At 42.5% G+C, this 15,364-nt stretch overlaps 1 protein-coding gene across 6 annotated transcripts in view; it reads right to left on the bottom strand.

The window, feature by feature from the left end:
* PRKN (parkin RBR E3 ubiquitin protein ligase) overlaps nucleotides 1-15,364 on the bottom strand; it is a 1,292,545-nt gene that overhangs the window by 548,655 nt on the left and 728,526 nt on the right. For all 6 annotated transcript variants that reach the window (XM_059176590.1, XM_059176589.1, XM_059176592.1 and 3 more), the window contains one exon: nucleotides 6,424-6,539. In XM_059176590.1, the coding sequence (XP_059032573.1) occupies nucleotides 6,424-6,539 (116 nt within the window). The remainder of the gene's footprint in view (nucleotides 1-6,423; nucleotides 6,540-15,364) is intronic.

Genomic DNA, 15,364 nt, shown 5'->3' with positions numbered 1-15,364 from the left:
TTTGGTGAAAGAACTGCAGGTGATTAAGCACCTTTTAATTACAAAGAGGCAATGTAATTTCTTGTATGGGAGAGTCCACTTATAGGAAGAATTCTCCATCCTGGAAGGGTTGATAGCCGTTCTGTCTCAAGAGTGTGCCGCACACACCCTTCAGGAAAGAAATCGCTCACAGCATGCTTGGGGAGAGCTAACTCCCATGGGGCCTGGGGCACAGTTGGAAGTCGCCTGCTTCAAACTAGAAGACATATCTTTGAAGTCTCCTGTTTCATTTTAAAAAGGTGTAAGACACTCCACTCTACTCTGTAACAGACTCCTGTTTATTATAATATAAATATGTTGTTCTGATTTACCTTTCTCTATAATACAGATGCTCTGAGATTCTCCCGTACTTACATGAAACTATCTTCTGTTCCTGGCATGTTACATTATTTAGGAGTATACAAGCTATTTCTCTAATAAGAGAAATACATAGATCTGTCAGCACAAAGCTCTCTAGAGCTCTCTCTCTCTCTCTCACACACACACACACATAATCCAACACTTTTTCTATTACAGAACTAAAGCCGTTTACTGAAAGAGGCCACATTAAAGATTTGAGGTAAATTACATGTGGCTATATTTGGGGTCTCTGAAGGTGCTCTTCAGATCCCGACGAATGTATGAAACCATCAGTTCCCATCTAATGCCCAAATGTCAAGAAACGGTTACGCTGATAAAATATAACTGTTAAACAATGTCTCAAAATTAGAAAAAGACCTTGTATATGAATTCTAAATCAGAACATAAACACCAAATATAACTAAAATTAAAGTGTGAATTGAGAGGAGAAGCCCAAGACATAGCAACTGTAGATCTCCATTTTTTAAACCTCTGTTAAATGAGTGAATGACTGCATACTAACATAGTGCCAAACGAGAGTTAAATCACTCTCCCCCAGGATACCAAGAGCAAGTACAAATGGACTCGGAGATAAATCTTTACTAATCTCCAAACCCAAGTAAATCTTTTAAGTCTGCAATCCCAAGGCAGCATTACTTCGGTAGGCGGAATGAATCTGAAGAGAAATTTGAAAGCAAGGAAATTATAAGAATACGTTTGTATCAAACAACAATGACATCAAAAACCTAAGTCTTTATGGGAAGAGTTGAGGAAAATTATAAAGGTAGGGCCAGTTCTTAGATTTAAGGTCCTACTAGGAGCTGAGTTTTAAAACATGTTTCAGGAAAGTTCAAACTTGGCTGTGCAAACACGGTTATTTGTTTATTTATGTTTAGTGTGCCTGCAGCTTGTAAACTGACGAATGGCAGATGAAGGTGAAAAAAAGTGCAGGAATTGCCTAGGCAGCCTCAGAAGGAGCGAAGCAGAAGGTGCGGATGGCTTCTTTCTTTTTGTCAAATGGGGTCATGCTAATCACTTCTCTAGTTTGTAATTTTCCAATTTTATATTTTAATTTTAAGGATAATATTGCAAAGTAAGTTTTAAGAGGCAGAGATACTGTTTTCCCCCCCTCAGGGGTTAGGGGTGGGGTGGGAGGTTTACCAGATGTCTGCGTGAGCTACAACTATGCACATGGGTCAGGGAAGGAACACAAGTGTCCCTGTGGTACTGGTCCTGTCATTTTCCTATGGCAGAGTGCTGTCACTCCCAGGTCGAACTGAGGCATCCAGGAGCATTCTGAACCTTTCTGATGGAATTTTTTTTGGAAATACATAACAAAAATTATGAGGTAAGTGATAAATCACTAAATTCTACACCTGAAACTAACATTACACTGTACGTTCACTAACTGGAATTTACATAAAAACTTGAAGGGGGAATAAGAAAAGGAAATACACAATATAGCCATTCTGCCTTCAAATGGTGTACTTTCTGCTTTGGCTCAAATTTTTGGTTGTTTATTTGCTTTGTTTTGTTTCTTCTTTTTGTTCAACTCACTACTTTTTGTTCATAAAGGTAAGACTATGAGCTGAGAACCCTGAGTGGCTCAGACCAGCTCACAGCTGCGGGCAAGTGGAGGGGACCGTGTGGCTGTGGCAGATGGGAAGCTGCTGGTTCACATAAAATCTCGGGCTGCTTCTTCTCTAAGGGAAGAAACACATTGCTTACATACAATGTAAACTCAAAGGATACAAACCACTTACCCACATTCCATTTTAAGCCCGACACCCAGAAATGAATAACACATCTATGTTAGACACACAGACTTTCACATATCACAACCACATATGTGGGCTCTGGAAAGGAGAGTCACTGAAAACCTCATCTTTTCTTTCTGCATTGGTCAGCAGGCGGGACCACAAACAGGTGTTTTCTCAAATGATACGATCGATTCATAAGCTGTGAACAAGCATTGTTCCTACCTCTTGCAAGCTTTTAAAACCAGCCAGAGCCTTATAGATGACCTACTGCAAATCTCAGACTTTAAAAGGAGGCTGAAGGCCTAAGAGAATATGTTAGTTAGCTTAGTGGTGCTGGAGATCCTGAAATATGTTATTAAATATTTATTAAAAATTGCTGTTACGAAGGTAGATGAAAGAGATGTTAACCTACTTGTATACAAATGTGTGTGTTTGTAAAGCACAACAATAAATACATTTCTATCTTGCGACCAGTTCCCTACACTCCCTTTCAGAGGACAGAAACAGAATGAATGCTTCCTAACTCATTCTATGAGACCAAAATTACCTTAATGCTAAAACCAGACAAAGACAGAAAAACCCATACCTCTCATGAGCGTAGATGTAAATATCCTCAACAAAATATTTGCAACTCAAATACAGAAGAGCTTAAAAAGAATTACATACAATAGTTAAGAGGGACCGAACCCACGTGTGTGGAGCTGATTCAGCACGCGAATTAATACATTCCATCGTCGACTGAAACAGGCTAAACATTAGACTAAGAGAAAAATCACATGATAATATCAGTAGACACAGGAATAAGGTAATTGACAAAATCCAGCACCCACTCATGATTAAAAAAAAAAAAAAAACCTGTCAGAAAACTAGGAAAGAAACTTGAAGCTTTCCCACTAAGATTAGTTCCAAGGCACGTGCGCCCTTACTCAATCACTCCTTTTCAACATCATCCCGGATGTCCTTACGAATGCGAACAAGCAAGAAAAGGAAAGACAGGGATGGGATAGGCAAAGACAGGACACTGTGCGTGTTCAGAGATGACGTGATAATCTATGCAGAAAACCTGAAAGAGTCCACAGAGTAATTCCTGAAATCATAAGTGGTTACAGCAAGGTTGCAAGATACCAGGTTAATATGCAAAAGCCAATCTCTTTCCCTTATGCCAGTGACCAACAAGTGGAATTGAAATTAATCCACTGGTTTTAATCTATTATGTAGTTAATGATGCCTAATTTGACTAATGATGTGTGATTAGGGTACATACAAAAATAAATAAAAGAAACATAAAATATAAATAGACACCCCCAATTTGTATTTTTAATTCTGTAATTAAATAATGATTAATCTCCAGAAAGATGCAGTATTTCAAAATACAAACCAAAGAAATATGTTGAAACATACATTCACAGGTCAGAAAACCTTGTATTATCAAAGGACACACTGATATATAAGTGAATGAGAAAGTAACTGCAGAGGCAATCTTTTTTTTTTTTTTTTTTTTCAGATTCTTCCCTAAAGCTTTCATACTCAGAAAGTTTTGCATTTTTCTCTCACAACAGAAAATGCAAATAAGCCAACAACAAAAAAAAGAAAATGTGAATAAGAGAGAAATGTTCAAACTTGCCAATAAAAATATTAGTGACAACATTGACGTCCTTTAGCAAATAGGCAAAAACTAAAACTATGAACATAATACTGGAAAACATTTCAGGGAGGCAAGGAGCCCTCTCAAGACAGACAGTCATGGTCTAAAATGGAAATAAGCTCGGTGATACGCATCAAGAACATTAAACATGTCCATTGACATTCACCTTCTGTTACCACTTCCACAACACTTAGTCTTAGATTCAAAACAAGCATTTGATGACTTTTGGAAAGGGATATAGATTTAAGGGTTTTAGAAATAATTCAAATCACCAGCAATAGGGAAATGATTAGAATATTCCCAAACGATGAAATCTTAGGTAAATATTAAACAAACAAACAAACAAACAAACATGTTTTCATAGGATATTTCATAGCAAGGAAAATTTCTCATGATGCAATGTTAAGTGGAAAAAGCCAGATACAAAGCTCTATGTACAATATAATTACATTTTGCACAGTCCCCTCCATGTATACACACAAATATTTAGGTGTACTCAAGATGCTAGAAGGAATTAAGCCAAAATCTTACTAACCATGAGGGTAAAAACATTCTAACATTTTTTAGTTTTTTTGTGATTCAATCACCTCTGACTTAGAAAAGAAAGGATTTGTAGGAAGAAAAAAAGAAAGAAAGAAACCTCAACAGTCAGTAAAGTACAACATAAAATATCAGCGTATCCTCATGCAGGCTTTTATGATATCCCTATGCACGAATCCTTCACTATAAGAAGAGTATTTTCTTTGTTTTACATACAGGTTATTCCTCTGCTGCCGTATGTAAGAAGGGACCTCATTCAGTCAAGTGGTTGGTTCTACACACACACTTAAATCTAATTGAATATAGTAGGTTCTATTTTTAAAATCACCTCAAAATAATAATAGGAAAAATTTTATTGCAACAGACAATATTATTTTTCCAGCAATTATCTGCCTGTGGATCTGAGAAGCAGCTAGTTTTTCTGGGTGGATGTTGTGAGTTACTAACACGAAGGCGAGAGTGCGGTAGCAGGAAGCGTGGAGGGCAATGCTCAGAGCACGACAGCTCGGTCAGGACTCCGTATCTTAATGCCATCTTTACCAACTCTAATGGAAGGCTTTTAAATATGGGCTCACAGGCTGCATTTCTGACGTTGAGAAAAACTCATTTCTCCCAGGAAAACCTGAGACATGATTCTAATTTCTCAGTGCTGGCGGACAGTCAAGCTCTTATTCTCAGGACTTCCCAGCTCCTTTCCCGAGATACCAGGAGAATCCGCGGCTCTTGGGTGCTGAAGTCATTGGCCATTTGCAATTGTTCATCTCACCAAGGGGCGTTCGAAAGGTACATTTGAGGCAATCCAGTGGTGTTCCCTATCACACCAGGAACTAAAAATGCAGTGGCCAAAAAATGTCCCATTGTTATCCCTTCTTGGAAGCCAAGTTTGTCTAATGGATGCTATTAAGGATTTCAGGCTTCTATTAGTCAACATTTTAATTTAAATTTAGGAAAGGACAGAAGTGTTATGTTAGGAGTATTAATACCCCCAACCATGAAATCACAGAGCTTAAGGTAACTTTAAAAGGCCACCTAACACACTCTCAAGACCAAGGAGAGACAATCCTAAAACGCTCAGGGTATCTACGTCTTTGCTTAAAAGCCTGGAACAAGGTTTCTTTGACTTTATTCATTAATTCATGTTGGGATTTCATTAGAAGTTCTTCCTGATATCAGGGCTAGGCCCCCTCTATTGCAATTTGAGCTTCTGGCCAACCTCAGAGAATATGGAATAAACCATTTCTTTTACTGTGTTCATCTGAAAGAAGTAAGGAGTTCTACTCTCACCCATCAACCCTGAAGATTCACTGTGCCCAGGTTTCCCTACTTGGTGTTTTCTTCCGAACTGAAATTTAAGTTTGGTCCTTATCGCTGTTTTTCTAACGGAGCGTCTCCACATTTTCTTTCTTCTACTGAAATTAGAAGTGACCAGGTCCCATACTAGCTACATGCTTTTATTTGGGGCGTATGAATACACACCACGCCCTAATGTAAACCCAGGGCAAGTTATGTGGGAGAACTGAGTGGATGAAAAGACATTTTAAAGACAAAATGTCGGGGTATCTGGCTGGCTCAGTCAGTGGAGTGCATGACTTCTGATCTTGGGGTTGTGAGTTCGAGCCTCCTATCTGGTTTAAAATAAAATGTTACGGATCATGCATCCCAGGAATAAATGGTGTTCCTAAGTTGTTACAGCACTCCTAACAGGAGCATCACGTTGTAACTTATTCTAGAACTCACCCATATTAATACACGAGCTTCTTTTTTTCAGATTACACTACCTTCAAACCTAAGTCATCTCACTTATATCTTTAGCGCACTATTTGGCCACTGATCCCATTAAGGATTTGGTACTTGAAATAATGTGATGATATTAAAATGTACCCACATTGGGAGAAGGGCATCGAAGCTTTGACCACGATGCACACTCCGGATCAGGCAGTTCAAACGGTTGGATCGCACTGAAATACACCCACATCGCCCGCACGGCGTCGAAGCAACGCAGACCCTCCTCAAGAAAAAGAAACCACTGAGGAAGTCCCCCCCGAGAGGCCGTCACTGGGAAAGCAACCTGTCGAGGCTGACGGTGCTTCCCAGCCTTACCTGACGTCGGTACACGTGATGCAGGTGATGTCTCGACTGTTTGTTGTGATCAGGTTCAAAGCGACTGACGTGTCCTTGTCGGAGGTCGGGTGTGCTCCACATTTAAAGAAAAATTCCTGCAAGAATGAGGACTCTGTGAGAAACCGCAGGCTTGGGTCCCAACTGGCCCTTTTCCCCCACACACGTTTTCACAGCGAACGATCTCTCCAGGCAAGAGAGGGAATCTGTCAGGAGGTGTGGGTTAGACGTGAGACCACATCAGACCTTTGGAGGGAAGCTAATGCCCTCATTTCAAACCAGTCAGCAACCCCCTTTGTAGGGGGGTCCGAGTGTCTCTGCTCATCTTCCTTTGCTGTCTCAGCCCTGGAGCTGGGGAAAGGCCCTGTGCCCCCAGTTTCGTGGTGCCCTTCCGTGGTCAGGGAGTCGGGCAGCCGAGCGCCATGTGAGCGCAGCCGGGAGCCTGCGACAGCATCTCACAGATGAGGAAACGGAGACCCCGAGCCGTGACATGATTTGCCCAAAGTCAAACAATCAGAGGTGAAGGCAGGACGTAACTAAACTTTCTTTTTTTTTTTTTTTTCCTTTTTAAAGATTTTATTTATTTGACAGAGAGAGAGAGAGGTCAAACAATCAGAGGTGAAGGCAGGACGTAACTAAACTTTCTTTCTTTTTTTTTTTCCTTTTTAAAGATTTTATTTATTTGACAGAGAGAGAGAGCTCACAAGTAGGCAGAGAGGCAGGCAGAGAGAGAGGAGGAAGCAGGCTCCCCGCCGAGCAGAGAGCCCGATGCAGGACTCGACCCCAGGACCCTGGGATCATGACCTGAGCCAAAAGCAGAGGCTTTAACCCACTGAGCCCCCCAGGCACCCCGTAACCAGACTTTCTAAGGGGAAACCCAGTGCTTTTTCCACGGCGCCGCTCACAGTCAGTCCGGACGCAGCAGCGATGCGACACGGAGTCAGGGACCAGGGACACCGCTGTCACTCCGCAGGCGCCAGCACGCAGACTTACACAGCAGCACAGCGGGACTCTCCCGCGCTTCCTACACGCTTTCGGCCTCGCACAGGAGCCCAGGACGCCCTGCGGGGCCCGGACCGCGCCGCACCGCGCCGCGGGGGATGCGCTGCACCTGCGCGGGTCTCCTTGCTCCGCCTCGTCAGGCCTGTCCCGCACACGTGCTGTCCCTCAGCTTTCCACCGAGGCCACATTCTCTTGGCTGCCTGTATCCTCCCTTCTCAACCCAAATCTTCGTTTTGTTTTTCATTCTTCCCCTTGTTACTTCTGTGTGTCCGCGCACCCTCTACCCTTTGTGCACGGAGGTGCTCGGCGCCGCGACTGCTCGGTCCCTTGCCCGACCGTCCTCACACCTTCCACGACGCCCACGTCCGCGAAGGGAGGTTCCCTGCTGCGGCCGGAATCGGACGCGAGCGCATCGCCGGACGACGGACCGCGCGCACCACGCTTCCCCCGCCGCCCCCTGGAGTGCAACTACTCGGCCTACGGACAGCAGCGCCCCTTCAAACACTGGACTCGCCCTCTAATTACAGCTCCAGATGCTAAATGTTTTCGGCTTTGTGGGACTTCGCGGATCCTTGTCGAGCTTCTCGATCCTCACTGCAGCCTAAGAGCACCCACAGACAATATGCAGATGGACACCTCGGTCTGTTTTTTACCTGCGGAAACATTTGGAAAATGGGATTTTGTCCATAAGCCATCATTGATGGTGCACCCCTGATCTAGACGCTGAAGAATTATGGAATCCCTTATTCAGACCTGTATCTTAAGAGTGTCTTGCAGAAAACGGGCATTAGATATATATTCTTTTTTTTTAAGGTTTTTATTTATTTATTTGACAGACAGAGATCACAAGCAGGCAGAGAGGCAGGCAGAGAGAGAGGAAGAAGCAGGCTCCCTGCGGAGGAGAGAGCCCGATGCGGGGTTCGATCCCAGTACTCTGGGACCATGACCTGAGTCGAAGGCAGAGGCTTAACCCACTGAGCCACCCAGGCACCCCTAGATATATATACTTTTAATGAAAAAATCAGTAGGTTTATTCAACAAATTCTACCATCATCCTTTTATACATCTGACAGCACGACCCTTCATTTATTCTTTCCCTACTCGAAACTAAACTAAACTCATTTTTCTCTGACCTGAGATACAGTGACTAACATCTGTGGTTCTCAATCACCAGGTGTACCAGAATCACCTGGCTGGGGGGTGGGGGGTGTTACACTAGATGTTGCTGGACCCCACACCAGAGTTTTCTAATTCACTAGTGCCAGAGAGGGCCCATGATTTGCATTTCTACCACGCTGGCAGGTGATGCTTTTACCACTGCTCTGCAAACCACACATTTGAGAACCATCGAGTTATACTGACCTCAGTGGTAAAGGGAGTAAACCCTGCTTATTCTCTCTGAAGACGACAGCTGTAACATACTTCGCTTATTGCATCTGCAAATGATGCCGCGTCTTAGGTAACAGGTGTTGCTCTCCAAACCTCTGAAGCGTGCCACTGTCTAGACAAGTGTCCCAAAGCCAGCTGTTCTTATTTGCAAGGGTCCTTCCAGTCCCTGACGGTATACCTGCTAGTTAGCCAGAACCTACCCTACCCGGGGCAGGGGGCATACAAGTCGTCCTGCCTGCGGTCCCCAGCCCCAAAGATGAGGGTGTGATAACGGTCCCCGGCCCCGAAGATGAGGTGGTGACAACAGTCTTGCTTTGACAGATAGGGAGGCTGGTGCTTCTGTTTAGGGGTGTTCATAGTGTCATGTCTTTGAGCCCTGATCTCTCCCTGGAGTGGCATGGAAATCATACTGATGAGTTTCTCCCCCCCACCGCCCCTTTTTTTCTAAACAGGGAATGCTACCTTTAGAAATTTTACAAATCCTTCAAAGGCCAGTTCAAGGATGTTAAGAAAAAGATGTAGAGCAATTCCTGACTGCCAAAACAAAAGCAGGAGGACAGGAATGACCCTTACAAAATACACTGGGCTGGCTGCAACCACTTTCAGTGACATGAAAGAAATCCCACTCGTAATACAAAGTAATTCCTCCAGAACAGCTGAGTCGGCGGGGCTACTGAGAAGGTATTTCATAAACAGATAAATAGACAGTATTTATATTTTTTCTTAGCTTGCAAAAAACTACTGGCTGAGGCTCAGCTAACAAATCACAAACTGTTCTAACACCAGATAAAATCCAGCCAGATAAAAGCCACAGTCCTTTTTATTGGGGGGAAATGGATGCTTACAGATAATAGTATAAACGGTTATAGATATTCAGAAAGTTCCAGTATTTCACATGAGCTGATAAAACTAAGATACAAATGATCAATTCTCTTATTAAATATAGATATCACACCAGTGAATTTCAACACTTTCTCCACTGGTTTTTAAGAAAGGAGGCTCTTCTGTGGTGATAGAGTGATTGGCAGGACCGGGGGGAGGGTCTGGGACTTCACCCTGCTCGCAAGCTCACGTTTCTATGCTGCAGTGTCCTGGCTGCTGGCAGAAGACACGAGACTTCTGGGTCAGAGACAAAGGACCACGTGATTCGGAGCTCAGGCAGAAAGAAGGATGGGCACGATGACCGTATCAGCTTCCCCTGCTCCCCAACAATTATGGGATGAGGTGGATGAAAAGCTAGGTGCTACAAGTAAGTGGTTCTGAACTCCCTACAGGGGAGGACCTGAGCTTAGGGAACCCAGATCTTTCAGAAGGAGCTGCAAGCAAACCATCCTTTTGTCCTGAAGGGTGATACTGTCTTTATTATACTGGACAATAAGCAGATCTCTCTATGACCTCCTTGAAAAGGTCGTCCAGAACAAGAAGGGAGTAGGCGGCTCCCTCATCACGTGCAGAAACGCAAGAGAACCCTGGAGAACTGTCTCCCTACAGCAGTGACGCGATTTCTGACTCATCACGAACGTGATCTGGTCATTTCCTTCCCAATGCCATCAGTGGGCTCAGATGTTGGTAGTCTTTTGATATTTCCATTCTGCATGCAAAATACACAGACAATAAAGCAAAGCAAAGGAGAAAAACCTTTAAAAACAATTCTACCTTGGGTAGGGCATCTGTGACTCCTAGTGAAGGGAATCCTAGTCCCCTTAAATGTGTAAAGGAAGGTTCTCTAAGGGACCCACCCCACCTTTTACAAATGCTAGCTTAAGATAAATCAGCTACAAAAATAGAGAAACCAAACCAAACCAAACCAAAACAAAAACAAGTCCCGTTACATTAAATGAATTCTTCTACCCAGCCTGGAACTATAGTTCCCATGGGCGGCTCATTTTAATTGGCTCCACATACTCAATTCTGGGAAGCCATAATTAATTAGCTATAGAGTTAGAAGGTACGGCAGTGATTGGCCAGTTTTCTTTTTTCCAAGGATAGTATAAACTATTTAAAAAATGGACCCAGAATAAGACTTGGAAAATGAGCTTGGCTTTATACTGCAACCATGTTCAATGATATATGAGTGTTTTCCAGAATTCAGCAAAGTCATATTCTTTAAGTTCATAGAAACGTACTCACATTGTTACCAATTCTGTAGACAAGGCTATGATTCTTTCCTTCTGCTCTCAGTGAGTTATATTTTATCATAACTCACCTGTCATTGCAGACTTCGGAGGCCTGACCCTCTAACCAAATCAGACCCATAAACACCAGAAGTATACACCAAGGCAAGACCCATGAACATCTCAGTTCAGCTGTTGGTGGCATCTCCAGAAGCCACCCTCTCCTCACTCCACCCTACCACCTGACTCCTGACTCAACGCCAATGTCTCTCACAAAGAAGGAAATAACAGTAACTATGGAAACAAATAAATAAGGCAGCAAAACCTGAAAACAGATTCATACCAAGAACCCAGATGTATAGGAACTTATAGGATCGGAAGCTAATTAGTCAACTCCAAACACAAATCAATGTGTTCCAAATTTCTATGGAAAGAGCCGACAACTACTGTCTGGAAAGTCTTGCATGTCACAAGCACAAGATAGTTCTACAAACCTGAAAAAAAAAATGGTGAGACCCTTCTTCTTTGTTCTTGAACATTCTAACAGCTTTCAGTGAACTTCCCAAGGTTAATGATTTTTAGAGATACTGCTTAACCATAGTATGTTTTCCAAATAAAATACTGTGTGTGTCTTTTGAGTTCATCTAAATTTGAGTTGTGTGTCTAAATTTGAGTTAATCTCCAAAGCTTTCTTAGTTAATGTGCTCCAAGGAAAGCACATCTTTCTCTTGATAAAATACAAGGATCACACATTTTCCACTAGAAGGCTGCAGTAAATCTGTGGTTTCTACTGAACCAGTAACTGGCCATTTGCATGGGTCAGAGTCAAGTTAGGGAAACATGGCCCGTATCAGTAGATCCGCTGCAGGAATGTAATACTGAGATCTAGTTACCAAGGTGGTAGATGCACCATAGGGCAGGAAGCCACCCTGAGATCAGCAGCGCTGGGGCTCTGACCACTGGCAGAAAGAAGTATACGAGGATGGGGGGGGGAAGAGGAAGCTAACTGCGGGGAACTGGGAGGGTGAGAGAGGCAGCCACTGCCAGGAATGTTTCTTTCTTTTTTTACTTTTAAAAATATTTTACTTATTTATTTTACACATACACACACACAACACAGAGCATGTGAGAAAATACAAGAGGGGGAGCAGTAGAGGGAGAAGGAGAAGCAGGCTGCCTGCAGGCCTCGATCCTAGGACCCTGGGATCGTGACCTGAGCCAAAGGCAGACACTTAATTGACTGAGACACCCACCTGCCCCCAGAAATGCTTTTTGAAGAGAAAGCAAAAAATATCCTGGCATCTTCTGCCTTCTCTCTGAATAACCAGCTCCCACTAGGTCTCCCCTGGGCAAAGCCTGCCTGAAGCAAGGACAGGGAGTCTGGGAGCTGATGTTTGCCACGGCCAGCCCAAAAGCCCAGTATACCACACAGAGAGAGGAAGGGCAGGGGATTCTAGAATCAAGCAGCATGATATATATATATATATATATATATATATATATACACATACACATACATACACACACATACATACATGACATAATATATGTATTATATATAATAAATTGTAATATATATTGCAATTTATATATTGCTATATATATTATATTATAATGTTGGCATATTGAGTTTAAACTCAAATAGACCTATTAAAAGATTAAATTTTCAAATAAGAGGGACCATTGTTACTATTTATGAGAAAACTGGTAAGGAGCACGTTACATCTCTATCAGAGGGCCTCACATTTAACAAGTTACAACAGACAACCTTTCACTTAGACTCAATCTAAAGGCATCTCACAGGTAAAGCTTCTGTCAGTAGCCAGCAACAAACAGAGATCCCCACTGGAGGCTCTAACAGTTCCTCATCAGGTTAGATCACATCCTTTTGGAAGGAACAATTGATAGTTTTCAGTCTTATTATCCATTTTGAAACATCATTATTCATGTTCATGTTAGAGCTTTCATTTTCCCCAAGCCAAAGCCTGATGCACGGCGTGATCACCACACTCTCCACTTGGTTCCTAAGGACAATCGGTGACTGAGCCATGCCGAAGCCTGTTCCCTGTGACCTGAGAGCGTTTTGCCTCCTATGTTCACTTTGTGTTATGTAACTCCAGAAGTTAGTTCCGTTATTTTGGATACAAAATAACTCTGCAACTTGTTTTACTTGTAGATTTGGTTAATTTAACAATGTCTGTCATAACATCAGGTTACACTTAAACAAACGGAATCTCAAAAGCTAATGAGCCTGTTACTGGGTTCATTAACAAGTTTGTTTTCTCTTAATAAGGTGTTAGCAAAGAAAGAAAAGTCAATATATTCCCATAAAAAAGGAAACTATGTCAGTACTTGCCGAGAAGGATAGCTGCTGACTGTCCACACCATGACCACTGCCAAAGCCTTAAGGGAGGGTGTATGCCTCCTCCATGGCCCTGCGTGGGTTAATTATGAATGTGTGCATTATATGCACAGAAACTCCCAGAAATCCACGGCAGGTGTGCATGCACACGACAAGCCCATTCTATGCAGCAGAAAGTCTTCAATGTCAAGCCAGCAAGCACATGGCTCTCTAATGTTACCACTGGCCAGGTCCGCAGTATTTCTACTTTCATATCACTACAGCTATTGTTAAATTTCAAAAGTATTTTAGAATTTTTATCTTATTACCAAAGTTAAAAGTATATAGTAGGTCCATTTCCTGGGCTAATATATAATAAGTAATACAAATAAAAATGGCTCTGAAAACACAAAGTTTTCTCTCTTTTTCTCTCTAAATATGCCAGTAACTTTTTATGTATGGCAATACCTGACATGCATCGGCGTGACATTATTTCCAGTCTGTATTTGCCCAACTCAGTGTCACTGTTCATACTTTTCACTGCAAAATCATTGATTGTTTGTTTTTCTTAATGATAAGATATAGGTATACAGTCCCGGAGATATTCTAGAGTCAAAATATATGAATTGTAAAATCTTTCTACAATCAAAAAGTTTTTAAATTTAAAACAATTCTGACCCCCGTGGTAGTAGATAAGCAACCGATTCTATACCTAAAATTGTCTTAAATTCTTACTGATCCTGCGGGACAATCCTTCAAGTAACAGATGCTACTCTTCCCATTAATCACAGCAGTGGTGGTTTGGGCTCAGTCCACATAAGCAGCTTAAGCCTTCAGATACGTATATAAATAAACCCATGTGGACTTCCCATGTTTCCCATTGCTACTAGATATAAACAATGACACAGGTTTTAATGCCACATGCCTTCAAGAAGTCTAACTTCAAAATCAAAGCTGTAGATATCACCCTGCTTATCTTCTTCCTCCACACCTGGATTGGGAGTTCTTCCATGTGCCTGACCAGAAATTTATTCTACTGTAACACACTCAGTCATCTAGTTATTGTTTTAGGGATAAACGGGGGTGGGGCAGAGGAATGATGAGTAAAGAGGAAGATCAGGAGTCATTACAGATGATTTTGAAATGCATGGTTTCAATAGATGGCTTTGTTCAGACAAGAAAAAAGAACAACAACAAACAAAAACAAAAACAAAAACAGAACAACAAAAAAATGGAACTCACAGACACAGAGAACAGACTGGCAGTTACCAAAGTGGGGGAGGGATGCGGCAGGTTGGGGTGGGGGGTGACGGGGTACAAACGTACACTTAGAAAAAAGCAAAGTTGCAGAAAATGATCCCCCTTCCCCTCTCCAGGTAATTGCGCAGACATGCTCAGATCTTTGTACCTCCCTTTCTCGGCCCTAGTCCGGGGTGCACAGGTGGCCAACTCCGTCAGAACAGAACATTCCTCCACCGCAACGACTTAGAAAGAACCTGTCTGAGAACCAAGCCAGTGTTCAAAAGAGAACAGAAATAGGAGACAGAAAGACAGAGTTCCAGCAATGGCCTTTATCCCCTGGATCCACCTGTGCCTGTCATCCTGGTTACCTAAGTTATTGTATCTTCTGTAAGTAATAGCCATGCTTCCAGGGATTATTTTTCCCCCAATGTTTACCCATTAAAAAATTTAAAAAAAAAAAAAAAAAGGAAGGAAAGGAAAGAAAAAAGGAAAAAGAAACGAAAAGAAAAAAAAGTGCAATCTTTTCTCCTGGCCCAGGCTTGAGCAGTATCTGAAGATCCACAGGTAAACAAAATCCCTAAAAGAATCCATAAGCTTGGAGGAGAAAGACACGTCAACAAACATTTGCACACACACAAAAATAAATAAATAAAAGTGGCCAATCCTACAGACGCCTGAGCCACGGGGATGAGAAGGATGACCAGCTTGTCGGGGAATGAGGTTTTGCTTTTGAAGGCGTGGGCACTGGGTCTTACAAGGTAAGAGTCTGGCAGGCAGGGAAGGTAGGGCAGTGAGCAGGGGAACAAGGCTGTGTAAGAACTCCCGCTGGGGGCTC

Source organism: Mustela lutreola, chromosome 6, assembly GCF_030435805.1.
Source record: "Mustela lutreola isolate mMusLut2 chromosome 6, mMusLut2.pri, whole genome shotgun sequence".
NCBI lineage: Eukaryota > Metazoa > Chordata > Mammalia > Carnivora > Mustelidae > Mustela > Mustela lutreola.
Note: the sequence above shows the minus strand (reverse complement) of the source record. Positions and strands in the feature narration are given on the sequence as shown.